General features: G+C 41.5%; 1 protein-coding gene across 1 annotated transcript in view; it reads right to left on the bottom strand.

Annotated features, from left to right (window-relative positions):
- ATP10B (ATPase phospholipid transporting 10B (putative)) overlaps window positions 1-22,381 on the bottom strand; it is a gene marked incomplete at both ends in the record, with an annotated part of 63,645 nt that overhangs the window by 5,634 nt on the left and 35,630 nt on the right. Inside the window, 3 exon segments of the mRNA XM_081231245.1 lie at window positions 295-426; window positions 4,536-4,642; window positions 6,783-6,868. Coding sequence (XP_081087371.1) covers window positions 295-426; window positions 4,536-4,642; window positions 6,783-6,868 — 325 coding nt within the window.

Here is a 22,381-nt window from a genome sequence, read left to right as displayed (position 1 = left end):
GTCCTGTGATTGATTCATCTTGTTACCCTTTCATGATAAGGGGGTGCCTGGGTTCAGGAAGTATTTCTTGGACCGATACATGATAGATGATCTTCCTAAGATTTAGAGTGCATACTACTTTCAGGAGAATGTCATCTGCATTTGTACTTAATTGGCACCCTGTTCGAGTACAGAGTAGGCTTTCTTTGAGGCTTTTCTTTCTTTAGATGAGGAAACTGAGGCTCCGAGTTGCAGCAACTCGCCCAAAGAAACAGAAGATGATTGTGGGGTTGTCCTTTCCAGAACCTTCCATACCTACAGCCCCAGTGAGGCACATGAGGAAGAGGATCCCGATGCAGAAGAAGATGTCTGTGTTCATGCGCCGCTCGATCTTGCTGCGTTTGTACCGTGGGCCACTGTTGTTCAGCATGGCTTTTGTCTCATGGCCTTTGAGAGAAAATGAGATCATCAGTCCCTGGCCCCTGCTTGCCTCTGGCTCTTTTCCCATGAGATTTCGATACAAGAGAAGCTTCATTCTCTAACCTGAATCTGTCCTGCTGCAGGGAGGTTCTGGGAACGGCCGAAGAGACCTCACACAACTTGTCAGCAGGTTTTTACTGAACATCCCCTACCTGCCAGGCACTGGTGGGTATGGACAGGGCTACTGTGCACAGGCTGTGCCCTGCACAACTCGAGAGGTGGCCCTCATTTTGTAGCTGTCACAGATTCGTAAGTCCATTAGGACACATTTGTAGCAAATGACAGTAAGCTGTCTTGAGGAAGGGCCATCTTTTTCTAATTTGCACAGAGGTGCTGTTATGGGCTCGGTGGTGGGATACAGTGGTGAGACAGATGACTCACAATCTGGTGAAAATATACAGGGAAATAAGTAAATAAGGTAATTACAGTTAGCCATAAGTCCCATGAAGTAAACAATAAGTAAGGGGCTAATCAATAAGAGAGGGTGTTACAGAGTGTGGTCAGGGAAAGCTTCTCAGAGGAGGTGACATTTGAGGGAGACCTGAAGGGAGAGAGAAGAGTTGGGAGAAAAGGGTTTTAGGCTGGGGAACAGTATGTGCCAAGGCCCTGTGGCAGGACTGTACTTGAGGCCAGTAATTATCATGCTTGCTTCTTTGCCTAAGGTGTTGTCGTGCTCGTGCAAGAGTGGTAGCGGTCAAAGGTCTCCACCCCAGCATTAACTCTGGGCAGCTACTCTCCTACCCTGGAGTTCTGCATAAAGTTCTGTTTAAAGAAAAGACAGTAAAATTTAAAAACTACTGAGCTCATTCAGGCAACCCACCCCCCTTTTTCTTCCAATTAGAGAAATTCAGGACCAAAACGTAGAAGGGACCCACTCCAAATGAAAGAATAAATTGACCCCAGAGCCACATGGAGAACCCAGGGTTCTGGCTCCCAGTCTATTTCTCCTTCCAGTCACTCCTGGAAACCACCCAGCTAAGAGGTGAGAGTCAAACTGAGCCTTTGTCTTTAGAACAGAGCCTCCCCCTTTGGGGCTACCAAATTGTATTTACCACGCTGTACCCCTCAGCAGTCAAATTAAAAGAGACCCGTCACATATTTTCTGTGCAAAATTAGAGAAAACCAATATATATCAGCTCCAACAGTGCGTGGTTTAATGCTACTTAGCTGGTGGCCTTGTGGATTTAAAGCAGCAACAAAACTGTAGGAGTGAGCATGCTAGGCTTATTAAATTAGACTCAAGTTGCTGCAGCTGTGCAGGGGCTGACACAGCTGTGGTTCCTGCGTGCCCCAGGCTCACCCCGTAAAAGGGGTCCTAGGACCACCCCCTGCACCCACCTGCTTCCTCACTTCCTAAGATGCCCGTTCTTTTGGCAAAATTTGGGCTCAAGGGGGAGGCAGTATGGTGTAGTGGATAGAATGTGGGCTCTAGTGTCCGACAGAGCTTGGCTCTGCAGGGACCTGACCTTGGGTTATAGGGAATTAGTCTCAGGAGACATGTGACCTTGGGGGAATTAATCCTTCTGTATCTCAATCCCTCATCTGCAAAATGAGATATAATCGTTGTGTGTTTTGGGGTAGGGGAGTGAACTGATATACATAAAGTACCTAAATTAGTTTCCGGTACACAGTAGGGGCTCAATACATGTTTGCTGTGAGGAACGCATACCTCCACACTGAATCTCTTCCTTCTGGAAAGCTCACTTGTCCATTTTCTGGCCTTTGACTCCGAGGTGCTCCTACTTTGTCCATCTGTATTATCAAGGCAGAGAATGTAGCTCTAAGCCAGTCATTCTCCCCAGGGGACACCTGGCCAAGTCATGAGAAATTTTTGGTTGTCACCTTTGAGGAGGTGGTGCTAATGACATCTAGTGAGCAGAAGCCAGGGATGCTGCTAAACACCCTATAGGACGGCCCCCACCACAAAGAACAATCTGGAACAAATGTCAATGGTGCTGAGGTTGAGAACCCCTGGTCTAGACAGTAACACTAAACACAATTTGTACCATTTTTGCTCACATTTTTTGAGACCCTAATGTGTGCCAGGCATTGTGCACCTTATAACCCTAGGAGGCAGGGGTTATCAGTGTTCCTTGTGCTGAAAACTTAGCCAGCTTCTCAGGAACTTGCAGCCAGGCAGCGATTCAGCCCCAGGCAGCCTGAGTCCCCAGTCACGATTAATTCTCCCTCCATCTGCCTCGCCACACACCACTCCCATCACCCACTCCGACCTTTGTTTCTGATTAGGCAGAGAAGTAAATCCATGTCTATGCAGGTTTTTTGGTGCAGTAGGGATTGTTGAAGCGTTCATGTCTACTAGGTCTACCAGATGGCATTGAACTCCATTGCCAAAGACCCTTGAAAGCAGTGACCTGTGCTGACAAATATAACATCCCTCCCCCAAATTAGGGAAAGCCAGCTACACTGTGACACAACTTTTTAAAAAGCATTTTTCTTTTTTTAAAATTTAATTTGATTAATTTATTTTTTATACAGCAGGTTCTTATTAGTTATCTATTTTATACACATTAGTGTATATATGTCAATCCCAATCTCCCAATTCATCCCACCACCACCACCCCCCCCTCACATTTCCCCCTTGGTGTCCATACGTTTGTTCTCTACATCTGTGTCTCTATTTCTGCCTTGCAAACCGGTTCATCTGTACCATTTTCTAGACTCCACATATATGCGTTAATATACGATATTTGTTTTTCTCTTTCTGACTTACTTCACTCTGTATGACAGTCTCTAGGTCCATCCATGTCTCTACAAATGACCCAATTTTGTTCCTTTTTATGGCTGAGTAATATTCCATTGTGTATATGTACCACATCTTCTTTATCCATTCATCTGTCGATGGACATTTAGGTTGTTTCCATGACCTGGCTATTGTAAATAGTGCTACAGTGAACATTGGGGTGCACGTGTCTTTCTGAATTATGGTTTTCTCAGGGTATGCGTCCAGTAGTGGGATTTCTGGGTCATATGGTAATTCTATTTTTAGTTTTTTCAGGAACCTCCATACTGTTCTCCATAGTGGCTGTATCAATTTACTTTCCCACCGGCAGTGCAAGAGGGTTCCCTTTTCTCCACACCTTCTCCAGCATTTGTTGAAAAACCTATTTTTCTTTCACAGTCCCCCAAAGGGAATCTTAGGGTGGATTGATGTTTTAGTGCTCTTCTATGTCTAACAAAAGTGGGAGTCTACTCAGACCAAAACAAATCAAATCAAACAAAATAACAAGCAAATGAAATACTACAAGGTGTCCCAGTGAGTGGAACATCCAGGGAAACGTATTCTGGAGACTTCCAGGGAAGGTAGACACTCCAGGGAGACTGTGTTTCCTCTACAGAAGAAGTCTGCAGTTGTTCACGTAACAATAGACACGTACTGAGTACCCACGGAGTGCCAGATGCTAGGTACTGGGGATACAGCAGTCCCAAGACCTCCCTCCAATACTTCAGGTATCATTGTGAGAAGTGCTGCTGTTACCTTTTTTCAATGGGAAGCAAAATCAAAGTGCAAAGGAGAGAGAGACCACCATATATGGAGCCACAAAATGAATAAAGATAATAATAAAAACAATAACTAAAACCCATCCCGCCCTCACTTGCTACACATAGTACTGGGTTCTTTCCATGTGCTGGGTCACTGGACCCTCATGGGGGACCTATGGGGCAGATACAAATATTTTTCCTGTCGTATAGATGAGGACACTGAGGCACACAAGGTGAAGTTGCTAACTTTGGTGAGGTTATTCCTCAGGCTCAAGAAGATACTCTTCATCCCACCTATGGTTAGTGTCAGAAAAGTGTTAGGGATACATGAGCATGAGTCCCCCTCCCTGTCTTGTCTGGATGAGTGACAGTAATTTGGAACTGAATTATGTCTCTGTGGACCAAGTGAACTGCTGTGATTCCAGCCTCAGTTTGCTTAGCTGAGAAATGGGAAGTCACATGACTACTCCTTAGAACTGATATGAGTTCCCACTGTCTGAAGATAAATTTGGAGGAGGTTTTGGAGGAGAGAGGATAAAGGACAGGGACATAGGAAGCTGTCCAGGGACAGTCACCTGCGTAGATGACAATGCCAACAGCCACTTTGGTGTTTCTGATGGTGCAGCCTCGAAGCAGAAGACTCTCACTGCCAAAGCCGGTTCTGCTCTGGTCAGGATGTTCCCTGGGGATGAGGAAAGAGAGGGAGCTGTTTGGTGGCCTCTCCACGCTGTCATGGGTTAGTGTCATAGAATTAGAGTGGCGAGTAACAAGATCCCTCTTCTCTCTCTTCTTCAGAAGAGTGATGTTAACTCAGAATCTAATCCCCATGTTCAAGTGCAACTCTTCATTGCTCCTGGGATGTCTAGTGGGGGCTGGACCATTAGAAGGGAATTACCCATCCCTAAGGACGTAATCATTTACTCACCTAAAAGGCAGAACTCTGCTGAGGAAGCCCTAAAATAAACAGACCTCACAGGAGGTGGACCAGCGACCCTGTGCAACATCCTGCAAGGCAGCTTCTCAAAAGCGAGGTACGTGGAGTGTTTCCCTTTCTCTAGCCTCTGGAAGCATTGCAATTTTCCACCTCACACTAGAAACTCCTGAGTCCGTCCACATTAGTGATCACTCAGCGTCTGGCCCTTATTCTATCCTGATGCCCTCCATTTGGGTTTTTCAGGAAATTTAAATATAACTTTCCCACAACATTGGGGAGAACAGAAAAGTAATAATCTGGACTGACCAACTGGACTTTCAGGGCTCATCCATGAGGCCCGGGCAGGTGGGGAAAGACAACTCTAAGGGCAGCAGCCAGGAAGAGGAGGTGCTGGGGATCGAATGGAACTGGGAAAGTGCTGTCTGAGATGAGGGGCCAGAAACCAGGATGAAGCTTAGAAAGGCTGGGTGCTGGCATGAGCTGTTTGGGGGAGAAAGGATTACAAAGAGAAACCCAGCGATGAGGCTGCTCTCTAAGAGGAAGGAGAATGACTCAAGGGATGGGTGACTTGGGATGAACCAAATCCACAAAACTCGGGCACGAGGGTAGACTCCTTGCCTGGGCAGCTGGCAAGCTCTACCTTGCCAGGTGACTGTGACGAATCCTCTTCTCTCCCAGGAGCTCGTCCTTTCTCGCCTGTCTCCGTCTGCTCTCTATGAGTTTTTAAAAAGTAATTTGCGTTGAAAAACTGCTATTTCTCTTGTACTGTTCTTACGCTTTCCCCTCTTATCTTGCTCCTCAAGATATCTCATATGGCCTGAGAAAATGTGGATGGAGGGAAAGCATTGACACCTGCCTCCCAAGAAGCCTTCTTAAGCTTCATTGCAGGGCACATTGGTAGAGAAGTTGCTATAACATGTCTGAGCTGTGTGTGCAGACAATGGAAAACACACCGGGGTTGGAGTGAAAAGACCCGGCTGTAAGTCCTGGCTTTGCCTTGAAGCTGCTGTGTGCCTCTGGGAGAATCCTGAAAAATCTTATCATCAGATCTCCCATCTGAAAAATGGGAATCATAATTCTCACTTCCCTGGGTTGTTTTGCAGATTAAATGAGACCATGGTCTGTGAAAGTCCTCTAACCCTTAAAGCCAGAATACGGGCATTTATTCACATCTGTTACCACTACTCTTTTTTTTTTTTTTTTTTTTTTTGCAGTAAGACCGGCAGTCAAATGTGGGAGCAAAATTACAATAAAACTCTTAGGCTGAACCAGAGGTGAGGAACAATAACAACAATAATTCCAACAGCAGCAGTCGCATTAACTATCTACTCTGTGCCAGTTTCTGTGCTACGGGCTTTGCATATGATCAGTTCTTAGACAAGAAAAATCCTGTGATGTAGATATAATCTTTATTTTACAGATGTGGAAATGAAGGCCCAGAGAGGTTAATTAATTTACTCAAGGTCACACAGCTTGTAAGTGATGGAGCCTGGTTTCGAACCTAGGTCTGTCCAACTCCAAAGTCCCCATTCTTACCTACAGGGCAGTAAAGGCCCCTTCAGAAATCTGATCTAAATTCAATCCTACTTGCCTCCCCTGAATCAGAGTGTGGTCTCGATTTTGATGCTATTTCACCAGAGTCCTGAAAAAACTATTAGTGAATTTAACCCTGTGAGATAATTAAATATCACTCCAGCAAAAAAAAAAAAAAAAAGAGACTAGAAAAGTTTTCCCAATTTAGTTAGTTTTCCCTAGCCCTTTTTTTATGATAAAAAGAAATAAACTTCCTTAGGATCCAGATGCTTATCTGTTTGGCCATTTCAAGAAAAAATGTTTTCTAGCTGCAGAGGAGATATTTACAAGCAGCATACAGGCGGCACATACTTACATATAACCCTTAAACCTGTTAAGGTGGTTGTTAGGCTTCTCACACACGATGATGTTGTGGAAACCTTCTGGTTGGAACTGTACCTCCTGTGAGAGAGAGGACGCTGTGAGGTTATTAAGTCAGAGGGATCTCATTTTAATAGGATCATCAGGAGAGCTAATCACTGTTAGAACCATTGCAAATAAGGTAATCTCTGCTTTGTCACACTGTGATAGTTGTAATGTGTTAAAAGAAACAGTTAAATCTTCATTAAGAGGGAGAGAATAGATGCAGATGAAAAGTTGGATGTGCTGCAAAGGGAGGGCCCTGTCCTGACCACTTTTCCCTGGCCTGGGTTTGAGTCTCTAGACTCAAGTTGCCCCATAGAATTTACTGCAATGATGGAAATGTTCTATGTCCACACTGTATAATGTAGAAGCCACGCATTGCATGTGGCTGTTGAAATATGGTAGTATGACCGAGGAACTGATTTTTAAATTTTATTTAATTTCACTTAACTAATTTAAATAGCCACATGGCAGCTAGTGGCTACCAAACTGGGCAGCACAGAAATAGATGATCAAAAAAGTAGAGATTATAAATCACACGACCTACAGCTAGCAGATATTCGTGTGTATACAGAACTTCCAGGCTTTAAAAAATATATGCATACACCTACATACACATTTATGTATGGACAAACATACACATTTATACATTTCAACAACGAGATTTAGTGTTCGTACAACTTGAACATTTTTACATGTTACCTGGATAGATACCTATTGCATGAATGCCACCCTATTTCATTTAATCCTTTCACTACTGAACATTGACATGGTTTCAATTGTTTGGCTGTTGCAAAAATGCTGTGAAAATAGTAGCTAATAAAACAAAATAAGTAGGGACTTCCCTGGTGGCACAGTGGTTGGAAGTCCGCCTGCTGGTGAGGGGGACATGGGTTAGAGCCCTGGTCTGGGAGGATCCTGTGTGCCGCAGAGCATCTGAGCCCGTGCACCACAACTACTGAGCCTGTGCTCTGGAGCCCGTGAGCCACAACTACTAAGCCCGTGAGCCACAACTACTGAAGCCCGCACACCTGGGGCCTGTGCTCTGAAGCAAAGAGAAGCCACTGCAATGGGAAGCCCGTACACCGCAACAAAGGTTAGCCCCCGCTTGCCACAACTAGAGAAAGCCCACAACCCACAAGACCCAACGCAGCCAAAAATAAATAAATAAAATAAAAATTCCCAAAAAACAATCAAAAAAACACAAAACAAGTAGCATTTACTGACTCTTATTTCTGTCAGATGCTGCAATGAGAACTTAAGAAATGCTATTTTTTTTCAAGCTTTCAATCATTTTATGAAGTAAGAACTTTGATTAGCCCCTCTTTAGAGATGGAAAAACTGTGACTCACAAGGGTTAAGTGGCTGTCCGTGGTCATATCAAGACTGGGATTTGAATCCAAGTCTGAGTGCAGACCCTCTGTTCTTTACTTGCACAGCACACTGCCCCCTGGTGAACATTCTTATGGCAAAGCATTTAAAACACATTCTCGACTCTTCACTTTTCTCTTTCATTCAGTATTTTAGTTGTACAATCTCTTTATGTTCAATGAGGGGGAAAACATAACTAGGGGTGGGGAGATCTTGCTTTCTAATTCTACCCCACATTGGCTAATAGTACATTCAGCTCTTGAGCCTCAGTTTTCTCCTCTGTAGAATGGGGCTAACACCACCTCCCTGTCCATCTCACTTGTGCCCCAGAAGATAGAATCCATGTGGGAAAGTTTTGAAAGGTATAACATGCTATGCATATAGAATGAAGGAGTACTAAAGGCGGGATTGGAAGTGGTTCCCAGAGTAGAGCTTTTAGCGCCGGGAGTGAATTTATCACTCCAAGCTTCAAGGTACAGCTGTTCAAAGGAGTAAATTGATTAGAAAAAATGATAGCATTTTCTGGCTTCGTGTAAATATACTGTCCATTGGTTCTGTGGGGCGCCAACATAAACTCTCCATTCACTTGAAATAAATTACCCATCCAGGAGTTTCTAAAAATACAGCCCTTTTCCCTCCAAGTATTGATTCTTTCAGGGACAAACACTTGCCGAGTTCTGAGATGATGACAAATCACGCTGTAATTTGTCAGCTGCTTTCACGGCCCTGATTAAGCCGTGTGCTTCCCTCCTGATCTGTACCACTCAGCTCATCGCTAGCTTTCTAAATCCAAACTTATTTCAGATGTGACTGGCAGCACGGTCTGAGAGCTCATGATTCTGCTGCAGTGAGTCCCTGTCAGCTGTTTAATCATACCAGGCGGATCTCTGGCAGTGTTGAAGTCTCTTGTCCCTCAGTGGGGCTTCCCAATGACCTTCCTCTTGAAGCACCCCTTGTTCTTTTATTCTTCTGGGCACTGGCCTTGGGTGCTTTGTTTCCCTCTCTACACGGAGAGGTGATTTCGCCCTTTCTAGCTCTCTGACCTCGGGCCCCTTCTGTTCCTCCCCGCGACAGACTGTGGAGAGGGCCACACAGCCCGGCTGTCTCCAGAGAACCCATCAGCATGGCTTGCTTTTTAGGCTTTCCTGTAACTCACTCCAGGGAGCTACTAGGAGAACTCAAGGACAGCAGCGGCGGGGGCACTGCCAAGCCCTACAAATCTGTCAGGGTCCTTATTTTTTACCTTGTTCAGGAATTTCTGATTCACTTCGGACTCACTACCCCTCAGCTTTTCTTAGCTTGGGAATGAAGCCCACCTAACCACCTTTTCTTTCTGACCCAGGCTTTTATCTAAGGTGTTGTCCTTATGAAAGGAACAGTCATCAGGGTACAGGAAAAGGCAAACCCTTTCCAGAGAGCACAGTGTATTTGTGGTTCTTCAGGCCAGACCTACTGATCTGGAGTATTTACTATGTGCCAGGCACATAAGTTCATTAAGTTCTCACAGTAACCTTAAGAGGTGTGGATAGAAGTGCAAATGCAGATTCAATAAAACAATTGACTTCTGGTTGGTAAGTAACAGAGCCAGCACCGCAATCCACATCGTCAGACTCCAAAGCCAATCATCATTACTGTCATTTTCATTGTTATCATCGTCATCATCATCAATACATTTCTTCCACTTTCTCCTCTCATTGTTATTATTATTACAGTACTTACTGAATGCTTATTGTGTGTCAAGTATAACTAAATATTTTATACATGCTATTCTCTTGAATTCACACAATAACTCCATCAGGTAGGTACTATTATTACCCTATTTTACAAATGAAGGACCTAAGGCTTAGAGAGATTCAGTGAATTTTCCCAATGGCACACAGCTAGCAAAGCAGAAGACAGGCTTTAACCTCAGGACGTCTGACGCCACACAGACTGCTCTCTTAAACCACAGTGTTATTTTGATGCACAATGAAAGATTATTGTTTAAGATCTCCTTTTGGCTCTATTTCCTTTTCTATATTCCTTTTCCACTTCCTATGACCGAAGTACAATAAATGAGGTCTGTATATAGTTGACTCTTGAACAACATGGGTTTGAACTGTGTGGATCCACTTATGCAGTTTTTTTCAATAGTAAATACTACAGTGCTACCCAATCTGTGGTCGGTTGAATTGGTAGATGTGGAACTGTGAGTACAGAGGACTGGCTATAAATTATATGTGGATTTTCCATGGTGTGGATGGTTAGCATCCCTGACCCCAGTGTTATTCAAGGGTCAACTGTATGTGGAATCTAAATTTAAAGAAAAAACTTATTGCCAGAGGCAGGGAGTTGTGGGTGGGTGAAATGGGTGAAGGGGGTCAAAAGTTACAAACTTCCAGTTAAAAAATAAATAAGTCAAGGAATATAACATAAGCATGGCAACAATGTTTAATAATACTGTATTGCATATTTGAAAGTTGTTAAGAGAGTACACCTTAAAAGTGCTGTTCATAAGAATAAAAGTAACTATGTATGATGACAGGTATTAACTTAGACTTATTGTGGCGACCATTTCACAATATATACAAATATAAAATCATTATGTTAGACACCTAGAACTAATATAATGTTATATGCCAATTGTATCTCAATAAAAAATGTAAGCAAACCCCAGTGTCTAGAAACCATCATCATTATCACCATCACTACCACCCTTCTTAACTTGGGTCAGATAAGGAAGAATCAAAAACTAAATTATATAATATTGTCATGTTGACCTTTGATTTGCTGCTATTAAAATTTTTTTATTTCTTTGATTGTTTCTAAAAGATTTGTATTTGTGTTTCATGAAAGGTTTTGCACTGGCTCACTTTCATTTTTTCTAGTGTCTACACAGACATCTGGTTGATTGGCAGCTCAAGGCATTTTTAGACCAGGGTAGCTCAACTTGCCACTCTTGACATTTTGGGCTGGATAATTCTTTGATGTTTAGCAGCATCCCTGGCCTTTACCAGCTTGATGCCAGTAGCACCCTCCCCTTCTCCCCCTCAGTTGTGACAGCCAAAAATGTTTACAGACATTTCCAAATGTCCCTTGGGGGAGGGGGAAGAACAAAGAATTGCCCTAGAAAAAGTTCCAAGTTAACATGAGATAAGTTGCCGAGATTGAGAATACCCTCTATCCTACCAGTCCATTAGGAAAGGACACAGTCCAAATTTTTCTATTTTCTTCTCTTCAGTTGGAAAAAAGTTAGGTTTTATGACTGGGGGTCATAATGACTTGTAATAAGAGAAATCTGTATATATCACTCGTCTACCACAGAAACTACTGCATAAGCATGGTGGAGGTTCCCGGCAATATATGTACTATCCTACAGTTACAAATAAAAAAGCGGGGCTTCCCTGGTGGCACAGTGGTTAAGAATCCGCCTGCCAATGCAGGGGACATGGGTTGGAGCCCTGGTCTGGGAAGATCCCGCATGTCACAGGGCAACTAAGCCTGTGCACCACAACTGCTGAGCCTGCACTCTAGAGCCCGCAAGTCACAACTACTGAGCTCGTGTGCCACAGCTACTGAAGCCCGCACTCCTAGAGCCCATGCTCTGCAACAAGAGAAGCCACCACAATGAGAAGCCCATGCACTGCAATGAAGAGTAGCCCCTGCTCACCACAACTAGAGAAAGCCTGTGTGCAGCAACAAAGACCCAACGCAGCCAAAAATAAATAAATAAATAAATAAACAAAAGGGGATTTGTTATGAAAAAAGAATTCATTTTTAACATATAGTAGAAAATATATAAAAATTACTACAACTAATAAGCAATGTGGTGTGTTACCTCTTCCAAGTATAATTTGCATTTTAAAGTAGGGTACCTTCAAAGGGTAGAGGTTAAGATACTAAATTGCCTAGACAGAGAACATTCTTTTGAGAATTATTACTTTATATATATTTTTAGCATTTGAGAGTTTTTTTATTTGCCACCTCCTCTATGAAGCCCACCCATATCCCCACAGACTGTTTCACCCCAGCCAACAAAAATTGCTCTTTTAACATGTTTCCACATCAACTCTCATGCCTCCATTTAACACTGATGTATCTAGATCTCTGCTTCCTTGAGTAAACTGTCACCTTCCTCTAGAGCATCTCCTGTGTTAACAGGCACACTATAAAGACTTGGAGAGGTAAGGTTAGTGCTGGGGAGATGAATATTATAAATATTAATACTGAAAGGTGATGGATGAGGAGGTAACAAAGAAAACCTCTCTGTAAAGACTGCTCCACACAAGTAGGAAAAGCCCCAGGTACAAATCTTAACTTTGATTCATGGGAATAAGATTGCTTCTTGCAAGGAAATTCTTTGGCTCAACTAATAAAAAAAAAGAAAAAAAGTAGTCAAAATCCTAGATCCCAACATGGGCCAGACTAGTCTCCCATCCATCCATGCATCCAACCATCCATCCATCCATCCATGTATTCAAGTATTTATTGAATACTCATAATGTATGAGCCATGGAAGTGAGAATTGGAGAGAAGGCAGAGGTTATTGACACAAATCAATTATTGCAGCCATAAAACAATTCAAAGTTCCCAGTTTAGCCGGGTGTGTCAATGGTGGTATCAGTGAAAGCAAAGGAAAGTGAGCCAAGTGTTAGTGTGTAATGACCCTCCAGGATTAATGTACTCCTCACTGACCTATGCCCTAGATACAGTAAGCTGTATCCTCCTGGGGCAACCGGGAAGGCCATGGTGAATCAAAGAGGTTGAGATATATTCCTGTATCTAGAATAGGCCATTTCCCTTGAATTAGCCTCAACTTTTACTATCCTAGGCTTACTTTTCACTATTATTCAAAGTTGATCAATAAATATGATTACATTAATGTATGGATGATCTTTTGAAATTGTCTGTAGTGGATAGTTGTTTTCTGCTGACTCACTCTCTATTGTGTTCTCCTTTCTTTAACAATCCTTTAACTTCCTTTTGGAAAACTACCTTTTCTCCCTGGTTCATAATCTTAATGAGACTATAAATCACGATGCCCTGCCCACTAAATTCGTTCACTGTGGGACTTTGCCTTGAGTAGAATAACTCAGGGAAGGAAAAACAAAGGAGAACATTAAGTAATTGCTGCTACCACTATTCTCCTGCTGAGCTGAAATTTCCTGGTTCTTGTTTCTGAGCCTGGTTCTTCAGATTTCCTTAGAATCTGTGAGTCATATTGTGTACTTCATCCCTTCCACTTCACCTCCCAGCACATTTTTTTTGATAATTCTGTCTTGTTTAAGTGAGCCAGAATCATTTCTGTTCCTTGAAAACAAAGAATCCTAATCAACACAGTGGTCTACTCAGTCCATTGGACATCTCTAGGCCTTTAAAAAATAATGATGTTTGTTTACTTGGTAAAATCACACTTCACAAAATGCTGCCCCTTATTTATGTGACCTTATTTGATCTTCCCAACTCTTCTGCGAAGTGTTCAGGACAGGTTAGTCCCATTTTATAAGAGAGAAACCTGAGTGTTGGTGATGCTAAGTAAGTTGCCCAAGGTCACACAGCTCATGAACACCCACGTTTGTCTGATTCTAAAGCTTGTGCTTGTTCTTTGCTGGATGTAAGCATTTAATGCTGTCTTCTTATAGAGCAAACCCTCTGAGCCTTTTTCATGATTTCTTTGCAAGTTTTTCACATTGACAATTCCCTTAAACCTTCATTGCCAAGCTCAAGGGTTTACCTCTTAAGGATCCATATGTCTACCACAGATCATAGCAAATTCTCCTTCCTTTGAGCCTAGACAATTTGTAATATCCACAACACTCACTTGGAACTTGAAATGTTTTACACTTTTATTTGTCAAATACCAAGCTGTTTCTATAAGCCAATTGGTAGATGAAGCATTGCAACTTGTCTATACATCCCCATGTGCACCAAAATGCTGTCTGTAGACAGAGTAAAAATAACTCTCACACATACATGGTTTTCAAATTTCTGTAGGAATTCCTGAGAACAATAAATACAAATCCATTTAAAAAGGTCACCAAATTCATGGTAGCTTTTTGTTTTAATTTATTTTCTTAACTAACGGACACTGAAAAGACAACCACTTTCAGGGAGGAAGGATGGGGGGGGTTAGGATTATCAAAATTTTTTGATAGTCACTGAGGGTCTTTATGTTAAAGAAAAATAGGGTCCCATAGCTCTAGGCTCTTACAGGACAGGAAGTATGTCTTAGACCATTCTGAAACCCCTCTAGAGCCATTAGGAAATATTCAAGAAAGATTCTGCTAGCCAGATGGCAGAGTAGGAAAACCATGAGCTCAACTCCTCCCATGGGCATATCAAATTATAACTATTTACAGAGCAACTATCAATGAGAATGACCTGAAGACTAGCAGAAGAGAGTTTTCAAAACTCTCTCTATAATGAAGGAACCACAAGGAGATGGGTAGGAGGTACAGAGACATGGTAATAGTCAAGATCCATACCCCCAGGTAAGCAACCCACAGATGGGAGGGTAATTCACAACTGCAACGGTTCTCCCCAAGGAGTAAGTTCTGAGCCCTACATCAGGCTCCCCAGCCCAGGAGTTCTGCATGAGAAAGACAAGGCCCTAGACTACCTTGTTTTGAAGGCCAGTGGGGCTTGTGTATGGGAGAGCTGAAGGAAACAGAGACTTCATTCTTAAAATGCACATGCAAAATCTCACACACTCTGAGACCCAGAACAAAGGCTGTCATTTGAAAGGAGCCTGGGTCAGACTCACTTACTAATCTTGGAGAGCCTCCCAGAGAGGCCAGAAGCAACTGGGACTCCCTCTGGGAGATGCTGGTGGAAGTCATTTTCAGAAGCTCATTCTACCACGAGGACTCTGATGTTGCCAATTGCCATCCTGAAGTCCTCTTTCTAGCCTATTAGAGCTGGGGCCTGGCCCCACCCACCAGCCTGTGAAAAACAATGATTCAAAATCTATGCAACACAACAAAAGCAGTTCTAAGAAGGAAGTTTATAGAGATACAAGCTTACCTCAGGAAACAAGAAAAATCTCAAAAGAACAACATAGCCTTATACTTAAAGTAACTAGAAAAAGAAGAACAAACAAAACTGTAAGTTAGTAGAAGAAAAGAAACAGTAAAGATTAGAGTGAAAATAAATGAAATAGAGACTAAAAAAGCAAAAAAGAAAGAACAATGAAATTAAGATCTGGTTCTTTGAAAAGACAAACAAAATTGATAAAGCTTTAGCCATACTCATCAAGAAAATGAGAGAAAACTCAAAAAAGTCAGAAATGAAGGAAGCTACAACTGACACCACAGAAATACAAAGGATCAGAAGAGATTACTATGAACAGTTATATGCCAATAAAATGAAAAGACAGGAGAATGGATAAACTGGTAGAAACATATGATCTCCCAAGACTGAATCAGAAAGAAATATAAAATATGAACAGACCACTAATACCACAAATGAAATTGAATCAGTAGCCAAAAAAGCTCCCAATAAGCAAAACTCCAGGACCAGATGGCTTCACAGGTAAATTCTACCAAATACGTAAAGAAGAGTTACTTCCTACGCTTCTCAAACTATTCCTAAAAATTGAAGAGGAATGCTTTCAAACTCATTCTATGAGTTCAGCATCACCCTGATTCCAAAACCAAAGACAAAAAAAGAAAAATTAGATATGGGGAGGAGGAAGGGTAAGCCATGACAAACTGAGAGAGTGGGATGGACATATATACAATACCAAACGTAAAATAGCTAGCTAGTGGGAAGCAGCCGCATAGCACAGGGAGATCAGCTAGGTGGTTTGTGACCACCTAGAGGGGTGGGATAGGGAGGATGGGAGGGAGGGAGACGCAAGAGGGAAGAGATATGGGAACATATGTATATGTATAACTGATTCACTTTGTTATATAGTAGGAACTAACACACCATTGTAAAGCAATTATACGCCAATAAAGATGTTAAAAAAAGAGAAAAATTATAGGCCAATATCAATGATAAATATATATGGAAAAATCCTCAACAAAATATTAGCAAACCAAATTTAACAATACATTAAAAGGATCATTTACCATGATAAAGTGGGATTTATTCCAGGGATGCAGGGATCATTCAATACCTGCAAATCAATGTGATGCGCCATATTAACAAACTGAAGAATAAAAAGTCATATGGCCATCTCAAGAGATGCAGAAAAAGCTTCTGACAAAATTCAACATCCATTTATGTAAAAAAAAAAACCTCTCAACAAAGTGGGCATAGAGGGAATACAACTAAACATAATAAAACCCATGTAAGACAAACCTGCAAGCAACATCATACTCAACAGTGAAAAGCTGAAAGCATTTCCTCTAACATCAAGAACTAGACAAAGGGCTTCCCTGGTGGCGCAGTGGTTGAGAGTCCGCCTGCCGATGAAGGCGACATGGGTTCGTGCCCTGGTCCGGGAGGATCCCACATGCCGCGGAGCAGCTGGGCCCATGAGCCATGGCCGCTGGGCCTGCGCGTCCGGAGCCTGTGCTCTGCAACGGGAGAGGCCACAACAGTGAGAGGCCCGCGTACCGCAAAAAAAAAAAAAAAAAGAAAAAAGAAAAAAAAAAAAGAACTAGACAAGGATGCCACCTATTACCACTTTTATTCAACATAGTATTGGAAGACCTAGCTATTGCAATCAGACAAGAGAAAGAAGTAAAAGGCATCGAAATAGGGAAGGAAGAAGTAAAAGGTCACTATTTGCAGATGACATGATACTACACATAGAATATGCTAAAGACGCCAACAAAAAACTACTAGAACCCATCAGTGAATTTGGTAAAGCTGCAGGATACAAAATTAATACATAGAAACCTGTTGCATTTCTATACACTAACAATGAACTATCAGAAAGAGAAATTAAGAAAACAATCCCATTTACATTTGCATCAAAAAGAATAAAATACCTAGGAATAAATCTAACCAAGGAGATTAAAGACCTGTATTTGGGAAACTGTAAGATACTGATAAAAGAAACTGAAGACAACACAAACAAATGGAAAGGTACACCATTCTCATGGACTGGAAGAAATAATATTGTTAAAGTAACCGTACTACCCAGTGCAATCTATAGATTCAATATAATCCCTATTAAAACACCAATGGTAAATTTTACAGAACTAGAACAAATAATTCTAAAATTTAATTAGAAGCACAAATGATGCAGAATAGCCAAAATAATGTTGAGAAAGAACAGAAGAACTGGAAGTATCACACTCCCTGATTTCAAACTATACTACAGTCATCAAGCCGGCATGGTACTGGCATAGAAAATGACACATAGATCAATGGAACAGAATAGAGAGCCCAGAAATAAACCCATGCTTATACGGTCAATTAACCTATGACAAAGGAGGCAAGAATATACAATGGGGAAAGACAGTCTCCTCAATAAATGGTGCTGGGAAAACTGGACAGCTACATGTGAAATAAACTGTACTACTTTCTCATACTACATACAAAAATAAACTCAAAATGGATTAAAGACTTAAATCTGAGGCCTGAGACCATAAAACTCCTAGAAGAAAACATAGACAGTACATTCTTTAACATCAGTCTTAGCAATATTGTTTTGGATCTGGTTCCTCAGGCAAGGGAAACAAAAGCAAACTTCCAGTTACAAAATAAATGAGCCATGGGGATGAAATGTACAATATGGGGAATATAGTCAATAATAATGTAGTATCTTTGTATGGTGACAGGTGGTAACTAGATTTGTGGTGATCATTTTGTAATGTATAGAAATATCGAATCACTATGTTGTGTACCAGAACTAACATATTGTTGTAGGTCAATTATAGTTTAATACTGGCCAACCAATCAAACAAACTCATAGAAAAAGAGATCAGATTTATGGTTACCAGAGGCAGGAGGTGGGGGGAGGGGGAATTGGATGAAGGCAGTAAAAGGTACGAACTTCTAGTTATAAGATAAATAACTATTAGGTAAGGAATGTACAACATGATTAACATTGCTGACATGAATTAACATTGCTGTATGTTATATATGAAACTTGGTAAGAGAATAACTCCTAAGAATCCTCATCACAAGGAAAAACATACTTTTTCATTTTCTTTTATTTTGTATCTATGAGATGATGGATGATCACTAAACTCATTGTGGTAATCATTTCATGATGTATGTCAGTCACATCACTATACTCTACACCTTAAACGGAAACAGTGCCGTATGTCAATTATATCTCAATAAAACTCAAAGAAAATGAAAAGCAAAACAAAAAAATAAAGAGCTAAGCTCATTAAAAAAATAAAACGAAAGATTCTGTTCATTGAAGAAAGAGAAATCAGCTAAACTCTTTCCTCCAACAGAGAAAGCACTTACATATTGAGCTTTTATCATAAGCTGGTGATGTATGTGAAAAAGAAGAGTTGAACAAGGGATTGCCAAGCTTCTGCAAAGCTCTCAGTGTGTGTTTTTACACAACCCTCAGGTTAGACGACTAGAAGAGCCATCTCCATTCCATGCCAGGAGGAGGATGACAAAGCAGCATTTGTAAGTCATTTGTGGACTCTGCAAGGACTCACAGGCTCACAGGGACTCTGCAAGGACCAGGGTTACAGGGTACACAAACCACACCAACCTGGGCAGCTACACAGGAGATATAATGTGACCTTAGAAGAGTACTACTTAAAGTGGTTAAAAAAATATTTTTTTTTAGCATACTAGTTTGGATAAATGGTAGAAGTAAATGTTCTTCATGCCCCAGCTGCTGAGTCAGGTGACTGAGGTTTCCTCCCTGACATGCGACATGCAAATTAACCCGGTGATTTCTGAGAATTCTATCTGAAAACTGATGACATTTACCAGAACTTGATAACCTTCCTGCTTTCTGGTCAGAGTTCTTTTCAAGATAACCTGCAACAGTGACTGGCAGATACTTTCCTCTCTGACTCTGGATGAGGAAATCGTCTGCGTGTGCAAGTACCTGGGTCTCCCTGCCTGCCCCAGTGATTCCCACAAAAGCACACAGAGTGGGCTGGAGGGCTGTGGGAGAAGAGGTCTATTTAAGTATTCCTTATAGTCTGTGTTCCCTTTTTTATAAGTGGATAAATATTCTGATTTTTATTCAGGGTGAAGACTAAATTTAATCTTGAAATCTTCCCATGACATTTTTCCAACAAAAAGGCGTGGGTTTGGCATGTGAAGCTAATACTGAAAAAAGAATGATTTCTTCTGTCATTCCTAAAAGGAATCAATTAATTATTGGTGGAATTGTTTGTTAACAATTGTCTGTTTAATGCCCTCTTAGAGCCTGTATCTCTCTTGTTTACACCTGGACCCCCAGAGCATGCTACAGTACTTGCCGTATAGAAGGCATTCAGTCAATATTTGGTGAATGAATGCATGAATGCATGATGCTGGAAATATGAGCAGCTGCCACCAGATGGGCAGTGGAGCCTTAAGGGAGTGTTGCAAAGACATTCTTTTCTGTACACATTTTTATTGCTGTGGATAACTGAGACACAAGAAAATGACATGAGATCCAATGTTCTGTACCTCATGTTTTGGCAAAAGAGGTGACAAAGAAGAGAGTAGGAATTCCAGTTTGAGAAAATCTATATTCAGTTATTTCCAGAAGAGATGATCATAATGAGTCACCCCTGTGATAACAACAACAACAGTGACAAATCCTAACACAGTGTCTGGCAACAGAAGGACCTCATCGGGGGCTGGTTGAGTAAATGAATTTATCGAATGAACTACAAAGAGGTATGTGCAGTGGTTGAGAGTGGCAAGAACGAAGTCTATGGGAGCACAAAGAAAGGAGGGATTCATCACAGGTACCTGGTGCCTACGCAGAGAAAGGGCAGATGGGAAAGGGTTTTTGGGGAAGAGGAAATGCCACTGGGAGCTATAGGAGAGAGGACACTGGACCCCCCTCCTTAAGCATAGATGACCTTTGTTGTACCTAAGTTAGGCTTATATAGCCCTGATGCAGAATAGATGCAATGGATATTTATTGATATGCTGCTTAGTACTCTCCTGCGTCACAGGCCAATTTCAAACATGAAGTTGAACTAGAGGATGCCAAGGACAGAATCCTTCCCCACTGGCCACAGTGAATTGGTCTAGGGGTGGGCACATGACACCAGCCAGGCTAATCACTCCCTCTCCCTGGGATGCTTTTCAAGCTGGACAACAGGGAAGGTCTCCAGTCCCTTTTTGGGGGGTAGGGCGTAAATGCAGTTTTATTGGTGCCAATTTTTCTTCCACGTGAAACAAAGTGGTTTGAGAGATTGAAACCAAACATGGAGAGAAATGTAGACAAAGGAGATGGAGATTGTACTGATGGATAGAAATTTCGGGTCCACATCACTCTGAGGCCCACCTCACCCTGTATCCTTCCAATAAGATTCCTTTTTGTCCAAGCTACTTTGAACTGGAGTTCTGTCATCTGCAACCAAGAGTCCCGACTAATCCATATACTAGAGTGGTATGTCTCTCCTTTGAGATACCAAGTATTTCCCACATTGGCCTGAAATATCCACAATTATCCACAGTGTTTAAGACAGTGAAGGCCACTATTACAACATAAATATGTTATTGTGGGGTATGGAGATAGTGGGAGGGAGAAAAACTTTAAGATGTTAAAGATTTCATCTGTTTAACACCTTAATGAGATTATATCTTTCACACAACATGGCAGAGCTTCCTAATGAGGCCCTTAAGGGGTAAAAATGGAAAAAGAATGTTTAATAGAAGTGGGCAAACCATTGGGAAGGGGGCATCCCATGTCTCTGTGTGTGTGTGTGTGTGTGTGTGTGTGTGTGCACCCATGCCCCAGCAGAACTCTGGAGGAGAGATTCACCAAAAGGAAGTCAGAGAAGCAAGAAGAACTACAATCCTGCAGCCTGTGGAACAAAAACCACATTCACAGAAAGGTAAACAAGATGAAAAGGCAGAGGGCTATGTACCAGATGAAGGAACAAAATAAAACCCCAGAAAAACAACTAAATGAAGTGGAGATAGGCAACCTTCCAGAAAAAGAATTCAGAATAATGATAGTGAAGATAATCCAGGACCTTGGGAAAATGAATGGAGGCAAAGATCGAGAAGATGCAAGAAATGTATAACAAAGACCTAGAAGAATTAAAGAACAAACAAACACAAACAAACAGAGATGAACAATACAATAACTGAAATGAAAACTACACTAGAAGGAATCAATAGCAGAATAACTGAGGTGGAAGAATGGATAAGTGACCTGGAAGACAGAATGGTGGAATTAACAGTTGTGGAGGAGAATAAAGAAAAAAAAATGAAAAGAAATGAAGACAGCCTAAGAGAACTCTGTGACAACATTAAATGCAAGAACACTCACATTATAGGGGTCCCAAAAGGAGAGGAGAGAGAGAAAGGACCAGAGAAAATATTTGAAGAGATGATAGTCGAAAACTTCCCTAACATGGGAAAGGAAATAGCCAGCCAAGTGCAGGAAGTGCAGAGAGTCCCATACAGGATAAACCCAAGGAGAAACATGGCAAGTCATATAGTAATCAAACTGGCAAAAAATAAAGACAAAGAAAAATTATTGAAAGCATCAAGGGAAAAATGACAACATACAAGGGAACTCCCATAAGGTTAACAGCTGATTTCTCAGCAGAAACTCTACAAGCCAGAAGGGAGTGGCATGATATATTTAAAGTGATGAAAGGGAAGAACCTACAACAAAGATTACTCTACCCAGCAAGGATCTCATTCAGATTCAACGGAGAAATCAAAAGCTTTACAGACAAGCAAAAGCTAAGAGAATTCAGCACCACCAAAACAGCTCTACAACAAAAGCTAAAGGAATTTCTCTAAGTGGGAAACACAAGAGAAGAAGAAAAGGACCTACTAAGACAAACCCAAAACAATTAACAAAATGGTCACAGGAATATACATATCTATAATTACGTTAAACGTGAATGGATTAAATGCTCCAACCAAAAGACACAGGCTTGCTGAATGGATACAAAAACAAGACCCATAGAGATGCTGTCTACTAGAGACCCACTTCAGACCTAGGGACACATACAGACTGAAAGTGAGGGGATGGAAAAAGATATTCCATGCAAATAGAAATCAAAAGAAAGCTGGAGTAGCTATACTCATATCAGATAAAATAGACTGTAATATAAAGAATGTTACAAGAGACAAGGAAGGACA

This window comes from Mesoplodon bidens (genome assembly GCF_964165515.1).
Source record: "Mesoplodon bidens genome assembly, chromosome: 4".
Taxonomy (NCBI): Eukaryota; Metazoa; Chordata; class Mammalia; order Artiodactyla; family Ziphiidae; genus Mesoplodon; species Mesoplodon bidens.
The sequence above is the reverse complement of the archived record's forward strand: the minus strand, read 5'-3'. Positions and strand labels throughout refer to the sequence as shown.